The following is a 16,813-nucleotide window of genomic DNA, read 5'->3' as shown; positions in this document are numbered from 1 at the left end:
CTTTTCCTTAATCAGGAAAAGCCAACTGAATTAGTTAGGAACACCACCATAATTCTTTAACCAACCCAATGCTCCCTGTTAAAAACTTGAGTGCATTCAAGTTTATTGGGATTTCAGTTAACTTAGTTCTAAAAGCCAATGAGTTTAGTTTAAAAATATGTTTGAATCGTCTATATTGTTCCAGGCAATGGTTACCATTAGGGGTCCACACAGGACTTGTCAGTCAGTCATATGGTGATGATGAATCATTAACAGCTGCAAATACAATATTCCATATAAATGATTCCTCTAATGATCACAGCAGTGCGAAGCTTTCATGAATGAAAGGGTAGATGACTCATGAGATGTGGTCCACATAAAGAAAAAGTTTGGGAACCCCCAGTTTGAGGAAAAGACGGTTACTCACCGTTGTAACTGTTGTTCTTCAAGATGTGTTGCTCATATCCATTCCATTAGGTGTGTGCGCGCCGCGTGCACGATCGTCGGAAGATTTTCTACCCTAGCAACACCGGCGGGTCGGCTGTGGAGCCCCCTAGAGTGGCGCCTTCATGGCGCTGAATATATACCCCAGCCGACCCGGCGCCCCCTCAGTTCCTTCTTGCCGGCTACTCCGACAGTGGGGACGGGGGGCGGGTTTGGAATGGATATGAGCAACACATCTCGAAGAACAACAGTTACAACGGTGAGTAACCGTCTTTTCTTCTTCGAGTGCTTGCTCAGATCCATTCCATTAGGTGACTCCCAAGCCCAACTTAGGTGGTGGGGTCGGAGTGAGACATTGCTGTGTGCAAAACCGCTGATCCGAAAGCAGCATCGTCTCTGGACTGCTGCACTAGTGCATAGTGAGCTGTAAATGTGTGGACTGATGACCAAACCGCCGCTCTACAAATGTCCTGGATCGGAACATGTGCCAGGAAAGCAGTCGAGGAAGCTTGGGCCCTCGTGGAGTGAGCGGTGAGGTGCGGTGCTGAGACACCTGCCAGGTCATAGCAAGTCCGGATGCAAGACGTAATCCAGGAGGATAGGCGTTGTGAGGAGACCGGTGAGCCTTTCATTTGGTCGGCCACTGCAACGAAGAGTTGCGTCGTCTTTCTAAAGTGCTTTGTGCGGTCAATATAGAAGGCCAGGGCCCTGCGTACGTCCAGGGAATGCAAACGTTGATCCTGGCGAGTGGCATGTGGTTTAGGATGAAAGACCGGGAGAAACATATCCTGGTTGATATGAAAAGGAGAAACCACCTTAGGGAGAAAGGCAGGATGTGGACGAAGCTGCACTTTATCCTTATGAAAAACTGTGTAAGGGGGCTCAGATGTAAGCGCCCTGAGTTCAGAAACACGCCTTGCTGAGGTGATGGCTACGAGGAAGGCGGTCTTCCAGGATAGGTACAGAAGTGAACAGGTGGCCAGTGGCTCGAATGGAGGACCTGTGAGCTTGGAGAGAACCAGGTTGAGGTCCCACGTCGGGACGGGCTGACGTTGTTGTGGGTACATCCGGTCTAAGCCCTTGAGGAACCTAACGACCATTGGGTTAGAGAATACCGAGGACGCGAGTTCCCCTGGGTGAAAGGCCGATATAGCGGCCAGGTGAACTCTAATTGAAGATATCGCCAACCCCTGCTGTTTTAGGGAGAGGAGATATTCCAAAATGAGAGGAATGGGTGCCTGCAACGGGGACGTGGCTCGTTGTTCGCACCAACAGGAGAACCGCTTCCACTTGGCCAGGTACGTGGTGCGTGTTGAGGGCTTCCTACTGCTCAGCAGAATCTGTTGGACAGAGTGCGAGCATTGCTGCTCTGCCTGGGTGAACCATGGAGCAGCCACGCCGTGAGGTGGAGTGATTGCAGGTCGGGGTGACGCAACCGGCCGTGGTCCTGAGAGATGAGATCCGGACATAATGGAAGCGGGATCGGTGTCTGAACCGAGAGTTCCAACAGTGTGGTGTAGCAATGTTGTCTCGGCCACGCTGGAGCGATCAGAATTACCTGTGCCTGGTCTCTGCGCAATTTGAGCAGTACCTTGTGGACCAGAGGAAACGGAGGGAAGGCATAAAACAGGTGGTCTTTCCAGGGAAGGAGAAACGCATCCGAGAGGGAGCCCGGAGCTCGACCTTGTAGGGAGCAGAACACGTGGCACTTCCTGTTGTCTCGAGATGCAAACAGGTCTATCTGGGGAAACCCCCACTTCTGGAAGATGGAATGTATGATGTCCGGACGGATAGACCACTTGTGCGTCTGGAAGGACCTGCTGAGTCGGTCCGCTAGAGTGTTCTGGACTCCAGGGAGGAACGATGCCGTGAGATGAATTGAGTGGGCGATGCAGAAGTCCCACAGGCGAATGGCCTCTTGGCATAGAATTGACGAACGTGCTCCTCCTTGCTTGTTGATGTAAAACATGGCCGTGGTGTTGTCGATGAGAACTAACACACAACGGCCACGTAGGAGATTGAGAAATGCCTGGCACGCCAGGCGCACCGCCATCAGTTCCCGAACATTGATGTGCAGGGCTAACTGGGGTGCAGTCCACAGGCCCTGGGTATGGTGTTCGTTGAGATGGGCGCCCCAACCCAGAGATGAAGCGTCTGTGACCAGGTGCAGAGAGGGTTGTGGGGTGTGAAAAGGGATCCCCTCGCAGACCACATTGTGATCTAGCCACCAGGTGAGGGAGGTCAGGACCGAGTTCGGGACCGTGACCACCATGTTCAGGCTGTCCCGATGTGGACGGTATATTGATGACACCCAGGTTTGAAGTGGGCGAAGCCGAAGTCTGGCATACCTGGTTACGTACGTGCAGGAAGCCATGTGACCCAGCAGGGTAAGGCACGACCTCACCGTGGTAGTTGGGAAGGCCTTGAGCCCTTGAATGAGGTTCTTGATGGTGCCAAAGCGGTTGTCTGGCAGGATGGCTTGTGCACGTCTGGAGTCTAGAACTGCGCCGATGAATTCTATTCTCTGGGTAGGTTCTAGAGTGGATTTGTCCTTGTTGAGTAGGATGCCCAACTCGTTGAATGTGTGCACTATTATGTGGACGTGAGCTTGAACTTGCTCCTTGGTGCGACCGCGTACCAGCCAGTCGTCTAGGTACGGGAACACCTGTATCCCTTGTCGACGAAGGTACGCTGCCACAACAGCCATACATTTCGTGAACACCCTTGGGGCCGAGGATAGGCCGAAGGGAAGGACTGCAAATTGGTAGTGCACCGTGTTTACCACGAATCGCAGGAAGCGTCTGTGAGGTGGGTAAATTGTGATGTGAAAATATGCGTCTTTCATGTCGAGGGCGGCGAACCAGTCTCCAGGATCGAGGGAAGGGATAATGGCCCCCAAAGAGACCATGCGGAACTTCAACTTTACTACGAATTTGTTGAGTCCGCGCAAGTCCAAGATGGGCCGCAGACCTCCTTTGGACTTGGGGATCAGGAAGTAACAGGAATAAAATCCCCTGCCCCTTAACTCTATCGGAACCTCCTCTATGGCCCCCATGGCCAGGAGCGTAGAAACCTCCTGTATAAGAAGTTGCTCGTGAGAGGGTCCCTGAAGAGGGACGGGGAAGGGGGGTGGGAGGGGGGGATAGAAGAAAACTGGATAGCGTATCCCCTCTCCACCGTGCGGAGGACCCAACGGTCCGAAGTTATAAGGGACCAAGCACGGTGGAAGTGGGAGAGGCGATCCCGAAAGGAGGGGGCTGGATCCTGGGGGATGACTGGGGCGCCATCCTCGACCGCACCTTCAAAAGTTCTGCCTGGGGCCTGAAGGTGGTCTAGGTGGCCCCTGGTTCTGGCCGGGTTGAGGGCCGGTCCACCTTCTTCTACCACCTCGCCCTCGCCTCCGGGCCGAGTCCTGTCTCTGACGAGGCGGGGGGGGGGGGTAGAAGCGCTGAGGCTGCGGCCTAAATGGCCTGCGCTGAGGGACCGCAACATGCATCCCCAGGGAACGCATGATTGTCCTGGAGTCTTTGAGGCTCTGCAGGCGAGAGTCCGTCTTTTCTGAAAACAACCCTTGTCCTTCGAAGGGCAGATCCTGCAGGGTTTGCTGCAGTTCCTGAGGCAAACCCGAAACCTGGAGCCAGGAGATCCTCCGCATAGCGATACCTGATGCCAGGGTTCTCGCAGCAGAGTCCGCTATGTCTAAGGCGGTCTGTAAGGAGGTCCGAGCCACCTTCTTACCCTCCTCTACCATGGCTCCAAACTCCTCCCTGGACTCTTGGGGAACCAACTCCTTAAACTTCCCCATAGAGTTCCAGGAGTTAAAGTTGTAGCGGCTCAGGAGCGCCTGCTGGTTCGCCGCTCTAAGTTGCAGCCCTCCGGCTGAGTAAACTTTACGGCCAAACAAATCGAGCCGCTTAGCTTCCTTTGATTTAGGCGCTGCAGCCTGCTGACCGTGGCGCTCTCTTGCGTTCACTGATGCCACCACCAGTGAACACGGTTGGGGGTGGGTATACAAGTACCCGTAGTCTTTAGACGGGACAAAGTATTTCCTTTCCACCCCTCTCGCTGTGGGTGGGATAGAGGCAGGAGTTTGCCATATCGTAGCTGCATTGGCCTGTATCGTGCGGATCAGGGGTAACGCCACCCTCGATGGGGCATCCGCTCCGAGGATATTCACGATAGGGTCCTGCACCTCCACTATCTCCTCCGCCTGCAGGTCCATATTGCGGGCCATCCTACGCAGGAGATCCTGGTGAGCCCGAAGATCTATTGGAGGTGGACCTGTGCATGATGTGCCCGCCACTGCCTCATCCGGAGAGGAAGAGGAAGATGCCTCCGGTGGTACAGGATCCAAGGGAGGGTCCTGGTCCCCCTGTTCCTGGGCCGGAGCATCACCTGTGCTTGGGTCCAGGGCGTCGGGTGACGCGGACACGGAAGCCTCCATGCCCCCTGGCGGAGGCCGAGAGATGGTGGACTCCGGGGCCCTTCTAACGGAGTGACCCGAGCGAGAGGTCGAGGGTATTGGAGCCCCTTGCTCCTGGTGGTACGCCCACGGGGTCCAAAACGACCAGTGAGATGGGCCATGAGAATGGTCCTCTGTTATCTGCTGCCAGTGGCCCAAGTCCTGTTCCTCGGCTTGCCCTTGAGGGGGGTATGCCGATCTCGAGAGGTCCTCCGAGGAGCGAGACACCGATCTTGATGGCCATGGCGGTGCCGAGATTGACGAAACGATTCCCGTGGGCTGCGGTGCCGCACGGTGCCGGTCCGGAGATGATCTATCTCTACGCGGTGCCGGCGAACGGTGCCGGGACCGCGATCGGTGCCGGGAGCCGGATCTGGACCTCGACGAGGACCTGGAGTATGCCCGGTGCCGGGAGCGGCCTCTCGACGTCGAGCGTCGACCGTAGCGGTGCCGAGAACTACGTCTCGACGTTGATCGGTGCCGACGATCATAGCGGTGCCGAGACGTAGAGCGGTGCCGCGACGAAGATCTTGGCCGCGAGTACGACCGGTGCCGAGGTGATATTCGGCGCCGGGACTGCGAGCGGCGTGGGGACCTGCTTCGGGACCTGGACCGGTGCCGAGGTTCCAGCCCTTGCGATGGAGGGCGCATCAAGGCAGGTTTCCCCCTCGACTGGACCGGGCGAGTCAACGGTGCCGTCGGTGCCGGTGGTTGAGGCGGTGCCGGCTCCGTGAGAGCTATCAAGTCTCTCGCCGCCGCAAAGGTCTCTGGAGTCGACGGGAGGCACTGTATCACCGCCGGTCTCGGTGGAGACGCTATCTGCACCGGACTCAACGGCCTCGGCGCCGGAGTCGACAGTGTTGGAGGCACCTGTTTCCGGTGCTCCACCGGCGGACTCGGCTCTACCCCCGGCACTGGGGGAGCCGGCGTCTTCGGCACGGAGGCCCCCTTCTTATGGGCTTTTTTATGCCCCGGGGATAATGACCGGCGTCGAGGCACTTGCTGTGCTTGCGGTGCCGACGAGGTCCGGTGCCGGGGAGGCTTGTCCGACGCCACTCGCGTGGTCGGCATGGCCGGTGCCGCCGGGGCACTGCGCACCGAGGCGCTAGGTGCCGGGGCCTGACTTGTAGAGGGAGCGTCCGGACTAAGTGCTGCCTCCATCAGGAGTTGCCGGAGCCGAAAGTCCCGCTCTTTCTTGGTCCTTGGTCTGAAGGCCTTACAGATCTTGCACTTATCTGTTTGATGGGACTCTCCCAGGCACTTCAGACAGGAGTCGTGCGGGTCGCTCGTGGGCATAGGCTTAGCGCAGGAGGCGCACTGCTTGAAGCCAGGAGCGTTGGGCATGAGCCCGGGCCCGCGGCCGGGGGAGAAAGGGGGAGACGACCCCCTTAATCCCCTGAACTACTATAATAACTAGAACAACTTTTAAAACTATTTAACTATTTAACTATAAACACTATAACTATAACTATAACTATAACTATAACTGCGAATAACTAACTAAGCTAGGGAGAGTGGAGAACAGCTATGCCGCGCTCCACAGTTCCAACGACCGTCAGGGGCGGTAAGAAGGAACTGAGGGGGCGCCGGGTCGGCTGGGGTATATATTCAGCGCCATGAAGGCGCCACTCTAGGGGGCTCCACAGCCGACCCTCCGGTGTTGCTAGGGTAGAAAATCTTCCGACGATCGTGCACGCGGCGCGCACACACCTAATGAAATGGATATGAGCAAGCACTCGAAGAAGAATTGGTAATTCTATGTGGAGCCATTCCCTACTGAATTTCCTCAAATCCAGCCCCACTCAAGTCAGTTGTTACTATCAGACTACAGTTAAGTAGCCTACGTGGAATAAACCAGCATTTTCAGTCCAGTCTGAACCATCCACATTAAAAAAGCTGCAGTCATAACTGACACAAATTAGCACCTTAGCCTCAAGAAAGGTCAAAATTGCAAGGTAGAGTGTCTGAGTCAACCTACTTCCCACCCCAAAGGTGCATCATCCAAGCAAACAGTACAGCACGCTGACAGGACACTATGGAGAAGCCTATTCTGACAATGTCTGTATTGTATCTCTTCTGTGGATGTGACTTCATTCTCCAAAGATGTCAGCCCCACATCTATAATAAGGGCTAAATTCGATTTTAAAAGTGTAAGTAGTAATTGTTTAAACAAAGGCTTGATAGTACTAGTCACTAATTCTGAATTGCTTTTGCACACAACATAAAATTCAATGTTCATTCACTGCCTTTAATTCTACCAAAATGTAAAGATATACAAGTTACTTACAGTTAAACTGAGGGGGGAAAAGTTGCTAAAGTAAAATGCAAAGCTGCCTTGCCATCTTCCTCTTTCAATTAGACTTCAAACTGCAAGAAAAGCAAATTACAATTTCTTCTGAACTACAACGTTACTATTCAGTGATCAAGTAAATTCAGTGCTTTCACAGCAAGTTAAAGTGCATGTCTAAAAATTCCGAAGTTATTTCGTGTCAGCCTCAAACCTTTTACTTGCTTTGCAAGTCAAACATTACATTAAAAGCTTTGAGATTTCAGCCACAAGAATCCTGTCTAGCCCAAAAACACAAAATCAAGTCAATATGCTAGAACTTATGAACTTCATTTTGTCGTCAGTTGGGCTAGCATTAAAAGGAATCTTGCATGTAAACAGTGGTCTACTAAATGAGCATATTTCATTGCAAAAGTTCACTAGTTGCAGAAATTGCTGAACTCAAGAGTACAGTCTAGTTGTTAGAGAACTGAACTGGAAAACTGAAGACCTGCGTTCAATGCTCAACTCTTGACTGCAGCTTTGGACAAGTCACTTAACTTTGATGTACCTCAGTTTATCCTCATTTTACAGATGGCTAATGTTTACCCAGCTTTTGTAAGACAGAGATCCTGATATGAAAGGTGAAGAGCAACAAAACTCTTACAGAACACACAAAACTAGGCAAACGAGTTTATGAAACAGCATAATGCAGCCCATGATTTCTCCAGATTACCCTTTTTACCATCTTCCCATGCATTCTGCAGCAATTAAACACTTAGTATCTTAAGGCTCACAAGTATAATTAAATGGTATCATTCCAGCAACTGATTTTTATTAATTTATAGTGTCTACTAACAGGACTTGCAAAGAACATTACTAGCAAAATATACAAATTAGAAAACATTGATGCTCAAAGCAGTTTAGAATTGGCAGCATAGAATTAAAATTTTATTTTAATTCCAGATTCATTTTCACAAGGATATTATTGTACTTATCTACATCAATGAAATCAAAAATAGCTTTATCTATTTGGACCCTAGAGGCTCCACCTAGTGAAGCAGAGTTAAACTGCATTCTGTTAATGCTTTATTACTTGAATCAACACCAGACACAAATAGTAGTTGAATTCATTCTCTGAACTTTAAAACTGGACCCTCTTGTAGGGCTTTGTCAGCACTAATTTTAGGTCCATATTTAGGCTTACAAAATCAAAATAGCTAATGGAATTGTAAGAATCTTCTGCACTATTATCAGGTTTCCATTTTCCCTTTTCTTCTGTGCTTTTATGTATTTATCTCATGTAATAGCCTATAAATGGAAACATATTCAAGGAAGGTTTTTACTGCTTACTGTTTTGCCATTTCACCTCACTGAAAACTCATTAAAGATCATATGTAAGAAAAGCATTTAATAACAAAACCAAGGCCTTATATATAGCTTTTAATATCTGTAGCAAAACATGAGAACAAGAACGATAGCATGGATGTGAACTTAAAATATTGCTTTCCCCTATGGAAGAAACAAACTAGTCAGCCCTGGAATCATGGAAAAATGGTTTCAAGTGATATTTTGGTGATATTAGCCCAGTATGGAAATGGGTATCTGTCACAATCCATATCACACTGCCGAAGCTGTGCTTACTACTCAAGGCTTAGAAATCACGCAGAAGGAACAGGCAGCGTGTAAAAGAGCATGCTAAGTGCCTGCCAGATAATGGCTAGCTCACATAGTGAGGTGACTTTTCATTCAGTAAATGTAACATGATCAGCAACAAGAAATGAGATTAAAAAAGAAAAATCAACAAATATTCTTTTGTGGCAGCAGGACGCCAAGAAAAGGCATATGCCTGGCATTTTTTTTAAGTTCTAGAGTGGGTGAGTGGAACTGCCTCACTAGTCTTTTTTTAAGGAAAAATGGTCCGGAGGAGAAAAGTGATTCCTTCATATATACCCTACTGTTGCCCCTCCAGGAAAACTCATTAATAGGTCTGTGGCCCATGTATGGTATGAGTGTATCCTGCAGTTTAATTCTGTATTTTCCTTCAGTCATATTTCAAAGGCTATAGCCAATATATTATTCTCATCTTTTCTCTTCCTTCTTGCTTGCCCTTCTTTGGCCCTGCCAGTCTGAGGTTATATCTCTGGATGGCAAAGGAGCCAAAATGGGAGTCCAATGTAGAGTGGATGCAGGAAACAAGAATTGCACACTCTTCAAGTAATCCATCTAGGTAGGTTCTTATGTTGGACCTTTTGCTATGTATCTGAGCATCTAAGGTTTGAGCTTATCCTCCATCTACTCCTAGGGGAATTCTATGCCACTGTGCAGGTGCAGAATTCATGACTCCCACAGATTTCTTTGCTTCCCTGCAGAAAAGTGACTCTCTGACAGGGAAGCAAAGGGAAGCTGCAAGAGCAGTCACGCACCATTTCCTAGCTGCACAGGTACATTGTTTCAGGCACCCGGAGCAGCCAGTGGAAAGGTAAATCACCACAGCCAGTGGCTCCTACCCTGAGCCGGGATCAGCTGCTAATTCTGGCTGGGCTGAAGGGAGAGGATGGGACTTCCTCCCCTGCAACGAGTGGCTGGGGCTGTGTCAGAACCACCCCCAGAAACCTCCCACAGCTGCAGGAAGCTCAGCATCCTCCCCTGCTTCCTGAACCCATCACTCCTCAACTGCAGGGGGAGAGGTCACTGTATAGGGAGTTGCTCCCTCATCCACCCAACTCCCATGCATCTGGATCTCCCATAGCCAGATGCCCCCCACCAAGCCTCACCCCATACACTCAGAACCCCCCCTCCCCAAGAACCTCCATATCTGAACCCCACCCCACAGAACCTCAACCCCTACATCTGGAGCCTTCCTGCACCCAGACCCCCTGCCTCTGGATGCCCACTCCTGCACCCAGACCACCCCCACTGAGCTCCCTGCACTCAAACCCCCACCCTGCCAAGCCCCATCCCACTGCACCACTCTGAGCTCCAACATCCAGACCTCCACACCACTGACCCCCAACTAGCTGCACCCAGACCTCCACCCCACCAAGCCCCACTCTCCCAGCACCCAGACCCCCCCTCCCGAGACCCTCCACACACAGACCCCTCCGCTGAGCCCCAACCACCTTCACCTGAAAGCCCCTGCAGAGTCCCATTGCCTCTGCAACTGGAACCCACCCACAACAAGCCTCTGTGCATCCAGATCCCCCCACACCTATACCCCCCCCACTGAGCTGCCTGCACCCAGATTGTCCCACACAGAATCCTCTTACCCCACACCTGGATCCCCCCATACTGAGCCCCTCCACACTTGGATCCTGCCTGCCCTACACCTGGTACAGATGGGCAAAGCTCCAGGGTTTTTCGGGGGCAGGCCCAGGCCTTGTGCTGTGTCAGGGTCAGGTGCAGCCTCACCACCAGAGTCGGTGTCCCAAGGGTGGGGGGGGTTAGGGAGGCTGCAGGGTGATTTTGTGGAGCTAGTGGCCTGTGCTCCCCACTGCCATGCTGGAGCCTCTGCATTTATTTATTGACCAATAAAACTTGCAGAATTTATAATTTTTTGGCACAATTTTTAATTTTTTTGGAGCAGAATGTCCTCAGAAGTATCTATCTTAGAGATCAACCAACTCCTAGGGAACTGAAGTGTGGTTTAGAGGAAATGTGGGTGTTCTTGAAGTAAAAGATCAGAACTAAAGGTTCAACACTGGAAGGGAAATATTGGCTAGGCTACCTATCAACAGGAAATAAGTCTGAGCTTTGCTAACTGTATCACTCAGTAGGAGATAGGCTCCTTAGTTCTGAAATTCCTGTAGCTTGTTCTGGAGAAACTTGTTATCAAGACTCCAAAGGAAAGATTCGCTTTAAAAAAAAAAAAAAAAAGGTCAAAGCCTGTATACTAACTTGAGTCAAATGCTGGGAATCTGTGACCTGAAGAAGATCATAGAATCAGACTTCAAGGTCAGAAGGGATCATTATGATAGTCTAGTCTGACCTCCTGCACAACGCAGGCCATAGAATCTCACCCACCCATTCCTGTATCAAACCCCTAACCTATGTCTGAGCTACTGAAGTCCTAAAATCGTGGTTTAAAGACTTCAAGGGGCAGAGAATCCTCCAGCAAGTGACCCATGCCCCACACTGCAGAGGAAGGCGAAAACCCCCCAGAGCCTCTGCCAATCTGCTCTGGAGGAAAATTCCTTCCAGAGCCCAAATATGGCTAAACCCTGAGCATGTGGGCAAGACTCACCAGCCAGACACCCAGGAAAGAATTCTCTGTAGTAACTCAGATCCCACCCCATCTAACATCCCATCACAGGCCATTGGGCATATTTACTGCTAATAGTCAAAGATCAATTAATTGCCAAAATTAGGCTATCCCATCATACCATCCCCTCCATAAACTTATCAAGCTTAGTCTTGAAGCCAGATACGTCTTTTGCCCCCACTGCTCCCCTTGGAAGGCTGTTCCAGAACTTCACTCCTCTGATGGTTAGAAACCTTCATCTAATTACAAGTCTAAACTTCCTGAAGGCCAGTTTATATCCATGGATATAAGATCCCTGTGTAAGCTCAAAAGCTCATCTTTCACCAACAGAAGATTGTCTAATGAAAGATATTACCTCTCCACTCTTTTCTCAGGAATGTGCCTGTCAGGTTAAGCTGCTAAAGCACACAAGCTCACTTATATAACTTGTCATTATGTGACTTTATTGCTGGATTTGAGCCTCATTTTATGTCTAATATTGAGAGGGAAGATTTGCTGAATACCATGAGGCAGCAGGAGATGGCTATTTGAGGTCTTACCCAAATCGGAGGAATATATGGTTTTTACCCACCCTAACAAAGTGTTCAGAAGCTCTCCTACAGAGTGCTATGAATCCCCCTACTTTCATAAGCAAGGCTCGTTCAAAAAAATGTGAGCAGATCCTGCCAAGCCCCACAAGATCTCCAAAGGCAGAAGTATCAAGATGGGGGTAGTAGGGCACATATGGGAACAGTGAGGTCCTAATTTAAGCTTGAGAATAGGTTCAAACTGGTTTACTTTAACTGAACTTGTCTATCCACCTCCAATTCAGAGGACTTGGGGAAAATCAAAAACCTATGTTCCTTTATTTAAAGATCAGCTTTAAGAAACCAAATCTGCTTCAATATCAGTGTTTGGGTAGCACCTTTCATACAAACAGATATGCTAAATTGAGTTTTGAAGGCTTTTAAACATATATGCATGTATCATACAGATTGCAAGAGAGCATAGAGGATGCTCTCTTGCAGTGAAGGCATAAATTATTGCTGCTTCAGTTTATATACACGGCATTATTATAAAGATGAATAAATGTACCTCATGGGATGTTGTAGGAACTGATTAGTTTGTCAAAGGCTTTGAACGGCTTTAAAAATGCCAAATATTGCAATTCCTCCAAATATAAATGTAGACAGAACCAGGTTGATCTTGAGGAAAAGTACAGCTAATATGATCACTATAGAGAGACAGTCTTGCAATGCCACTGAGTAATATTTCCCATGCAAACAAACATTAAAAACATCTTGCCTTGGAATGATGTACTGCAAGTGCCTGAATGAAGAACAAGAGGAAAGATGTAATCAGCTTTTTGGGGGAAGACAAAGTTAAGTAGTTGGGAGGAGATCAGTCTCATCCACTTAAAGTCAAAAGAAAATAAAGCCAAAATTACATCAATACAGTCCAAAGATCCAAACTGGGGGCAAGAAGAATCCTAATTTTTCTCCAATAGTTATGGAATTCTCCACTTCTACAACCATTCATAAATAGCATTTAAAGGAAAGTTTAGCCCTTGATAACCCTGTTCCTGCCATTTCCTATCGCCCTACCTTCAATTAAAAATTAAACAAAATCCCAAAGCATGCAATAAAATTGTCAGTTTGTCACTTTATTTATCTGCCAAAAGGGAGAGATCATCCCTTCCACTATTTCTGTCTTAGATTGTATGCCCCTCCCCTTGTATTTGTGTTTATCCTAATTATGGTCTTTGCACACTTGTACTACAAATGTTTTATAAATTTGCTGAATTATAGAACTTTGGCAAAAAATAAGAACAGAATCCAATTATTTTTAAACTAGATTAGAGAGTGAGGTTGGAGTGGTGTTAAGTATACTTCAGTTTTTATGACTGAGCAAGACTTCCAGTTTCATCCACTTCTCACCCCACCTTAACAGATATGGTAACTAGGCTCAGAGAAGGCACACAAAACAATCACTTTTCTGGCAGAACTGGGAGTAAAACCCAGGTCTCTACCTTGACAGAATCAAGTCTCATCCACTTAGCCATACTGTTCCCAGAAAGATTAGGTTTTGCTATCCTTTAAAAAAAAAAAAAGGGAGATAGTTCTTTATAGTGGAGGCTACGCAGAAGTGAGACACAGATTAATGGCAGTCTTGTATTAAATATATTAAGAACATATTCCCATAGCATCAAAGATCCCTAGTCATGGACCAGGATCTCTTTGTGTAGGTAGTGTCCAAACAGAAAAACAGCATATAGTCCCCCTTAAAATAAAAGGAAACACCCATTTTAGGTGTCCTTTAACAGACCCTAATTCCCACACACCAGATCCACCACTTTCATTGCAAGACTCAGACCTCATACTTACCTATGGGAAAACACACCATACACATGTCTAACAGACATGTATGTTAATGCTGCTGAAGTCAGAGAGTTAAGGTTTTGCAATTTAGTATAAGCATGAGGAAAGTGCCATATGTACATCTCTACCTGGATATAACACTGTCCTCAGGAGCCAAAAAAAATCTTACCGCGTTATAGGTGAAACCATGTTATATCGAACTTGCTTTGATCCACCGGAGTGCGCAGCCCCACTCCCCCAGAGTGCTGCTTTACCGTGTTATATCCGAATTCGTGTTATATCGGGTCGCGTTATGTCTGGGTAGAGGTGTATTGTATTGTTACTGTTTGTAATAAAGGTGAATGGGACTTTATAGAAGGGCAGAATCTGCCAGTGAAAGTGATGAATGTGATGTATGGGAATTAAGGTATGTTAAAGGATGATAAAATAGAGGAAATGTCCAGTTAAGGGAAGGATTTGTATGGGTGGACACCCACCCAAACAACCATAACTAGTTTTAATGAACTTTCTTTGGGGAAATATACATTTCCTTTAAGTATCTGAAAACTGCTGTCTTCCTCAGTATGAAATCCTTTCAGTCAGTTTAAAGATGGCTTTAAAAGTCCTGATGTTAGTAGGTCATGTTACTAAGTTTGAGATTTTTGGAAGTCTGATATCAGAGTGATGGATGTGATATTACAATGTCTGCAGAATACAATTTGCTTTTCACTAATGAGATGCAGTAACAAGGTTTTCATAAACAACAAGGAGTCTGGTGGCACCTTAAAGACTAACAGATTTATTTGGGCATAAGCTTTCGTGAGTAAAAACCTCACTTCTTCGTTAATGCGATTGTCTCTATATTACAATTCCATATAATCATCAGCCACTGTTACAAAAGAAACTGAGAAATTACTAGCATAGTATATCAGCTATTGGTGTGACATATCTGCATGCTTTTTTAGTTCATAAAACAATTCCAGTTCTGAGTGTTATCAACTACTACAAAATTCTGTATATATTTAACCAGGACGTAAAAGATATATTATAACCACCACTATGCATCATGTGTATCTGTGGATAAGTTATACTGGGTAATGTGTGTTTTAATTTAGATCAGCTCAAGTTATATAATACCATCGGTTAATTGCAATTGTTTTATTACACATATAATATGGGGTGTTGAGTTGAGGTTCTTTTAGTTTCTAATAAAGGAATCTAGAGAGGTAACAGCATAGTGAAGGTTTAAGTAAAGCACGACCTTCAGGCTGATAGCATAAAAATGGGCTATACCTGGAACCAGTTAGAGCAAATGGCCCAGGATAGAGGACTCTGGAGATCTGTGGTTGGCAGCCCATATCCCGATTGGGGTGACGGGTGTGAGTGAGTGAGTGAGTGAATACTAAAGGGAGACCAACACCTCAGATTGCATATGATTACATGAAACTTTTTTCCATTAACATTTCTGGATTGTGTATTATTCTTTACATAAAATCCAGAGAACCGCTTATGGCTGCACTTAACAAGTTGGCCATATTTTCCCATTTGTTAAACAGAGGGTATTCATTTAACAGGTTTATTCTTAGACTTATCGTATAAATCAGAGGGGAGGACTTTCAATCTTTACCACTAACAGATATTTACAAAAATATAGTCTCTTCCCACTTTTCACTCAACCACTAACTTCCACAATGCTACTTCTAGTCAATTTATTTTTGGGACGGACACAAGAATAGCTACTAAGGAAATCAAGAATGCAGCAAGACATTGTCAAAAAGTCATAGCAAAACTTACTTATAAGCCTTAATTGTGTACTGTACAAATGGGAAAATAGCACCAAATCACACATGTTGATGTTCTAAGAAAGCTTCATTAAACCAGAATTAAGATGGAGCATAACAGTAATTTGAGGGTGAAAATTCTTATCAAAATAAGCATTAGTAAACCAGGAATTCTGCTGGTAAGTTTAAAAAAAACCCTCAAAGGTTTGGCAATATGGAAACACCGTTAAAGATCCAAACAGCTTAGTTGTACTTATAAACTTAATAATTACAGGGAAACTGAATCTTTACCATTCTTAGTCTACATAACACAATCCATAGGCTGAAATCAAAACTCTTACTACCCTACTGCTAAAGTGTGTATGTTTCTACTTCAAAAGGTAGTAGAATTCACTCTACTATCTAGTGGAAAGCCAGTTTATTCACTAAGAGCAGCACCGATTTCAAATATAGGTTATGCATCAGTAGCCTGACCACAGTGCAGGTTGACGTATGTTCACACCTTTGGTCTTTTTGTAATGCACTAGAATTTACATTTTACCTGTTACTACATTTACAATATTAATGACCTATCTCCACAAGCCTGCTTTGAGGTTAGTACAACACCTGTGTTACTGTATAAAAAAAAAAAAATCTTACTCTGGTCCCACTGAAGTCCATGACCAAGTTCCCATAAATTCAAATAGGAGCAGAGCACCTAATGAAGGAAATTAATGTTTTGGCCATTTGACTAAGTGAACAATGAAGACTATGGCTTCATTAAAAACCAGAGGCCTACTCATATTCCAACAACACTTATAAAAATGAATATTTCAGAGTCATTTGGCCAGTGCATTTTGTGTACTCATTTTGGAATAAGAATTTATTCCATCTATTCTAGGAATCTACAAAAAGAGTCATTAGTGGAGAATAGCAAGAAAGATCTCAGGGAGACAAAGCTGATTTATGCTACTTTTGGTATAGAGTTGACAAAAATTACTTAAGCAAAGCCCCAATATCCAGTCCACATAGCCTACAAATTCTCCAATACAAAACTAAATTTGCATAATCTATAGGAGATTGCCAAAAGACTGCTATGTCTTATTTGTTTTCCAGAGCTAAAAAAAGGATCATGGCTTCCCACATTCCTAAAACTAAAGTAACATGAGGAAGAACATTAGAACTATTTTTTTTTTAAAAGTCAAATTTGCAAAATTTAAAATTAAAGTAACTTAATTCTGGATTTCCATTCCTCAGAGTACTCTTATTCAAGTCCCCTTGTAGCCCTATCATTCTCTATATATC

The 16,813-nt window shown here is 46.5% G+C and overlaps 2 protein-coding genes across 14 annotated transcripts in view; one reads left to right on the top strand and one right to left on the bottom strand.

Annotated features, from left to right (window-relative positions):
- The window catches only part of EVI5 (ecotropic viral integration site 5), a 142,738-nt gene that overhangs the window by 119,301 nt on the left and 6,624 nt on the right, over nucleotides 1–16,813 (bottom strand). For 7 of the 13 annotated variants that reach the window (XR_008445871.1, XM_054036622.1, XM_054036610.1 and 4 more), the window contains one exon: nucleotides 7,173–7,252. The exons of 4 other annotated variants lie outside the window; for them this stretch is intronic. The gene's annotated coding sequence lies outside the window, so the exon portion shown is untranslated. Of the gene's footprint in view, nucleotides 1–7,172; nucleotides 7,253–12,486; nucleotides 12,721–16,813 lie in introns of those variants that run through there. 2 more of the 13 variants (XM_054036611.1, XM_054036623.1) reach the window with 2 other exon arrangements.
- LOC128842462 (uncharacterized) overlaps nucleotides 14,111–16,813 on the top strand; it is a 31,103-nt gene continuing 28,400 nt past the window's right edge. Inside the window, exons 1-2 of the mRNA XM_054038485.1 lie at nucleotides 14,111–14,175; nucleotides 16,410–16,486. Of these exons, the coding sequence (XP_053894460.1) occupies nucleotides 14,111–14,175; nucleotides 16,410–16,486 (142 nt within the window). The remainder of the gene's footprint in view (nucleotides 14,176–16,409; nucleotides 16,487–16,813) is intronic.

The sequence above is a fragment of the Malaclemys terrapin genome, chromosome 8, assembly GCF_027887155.1.
Source record: "Malaclemys terrapin pileata isolate rMalTer1 chromosome 8, rMalTer1.hap1, whole genome shotgun sequence".
In the NCBI taxonomy this organism is placed as follows: domain Eukaryota; kingdom Metazoa; phylum Chordata; order Testudines; family Emydidae; genus Malaclemys; species Malaclemys terrapin.
Note: the sequence above shows the minus strand (reverse complement) of the source record. Positions and strands in the feature narration are given on the sequence as shown.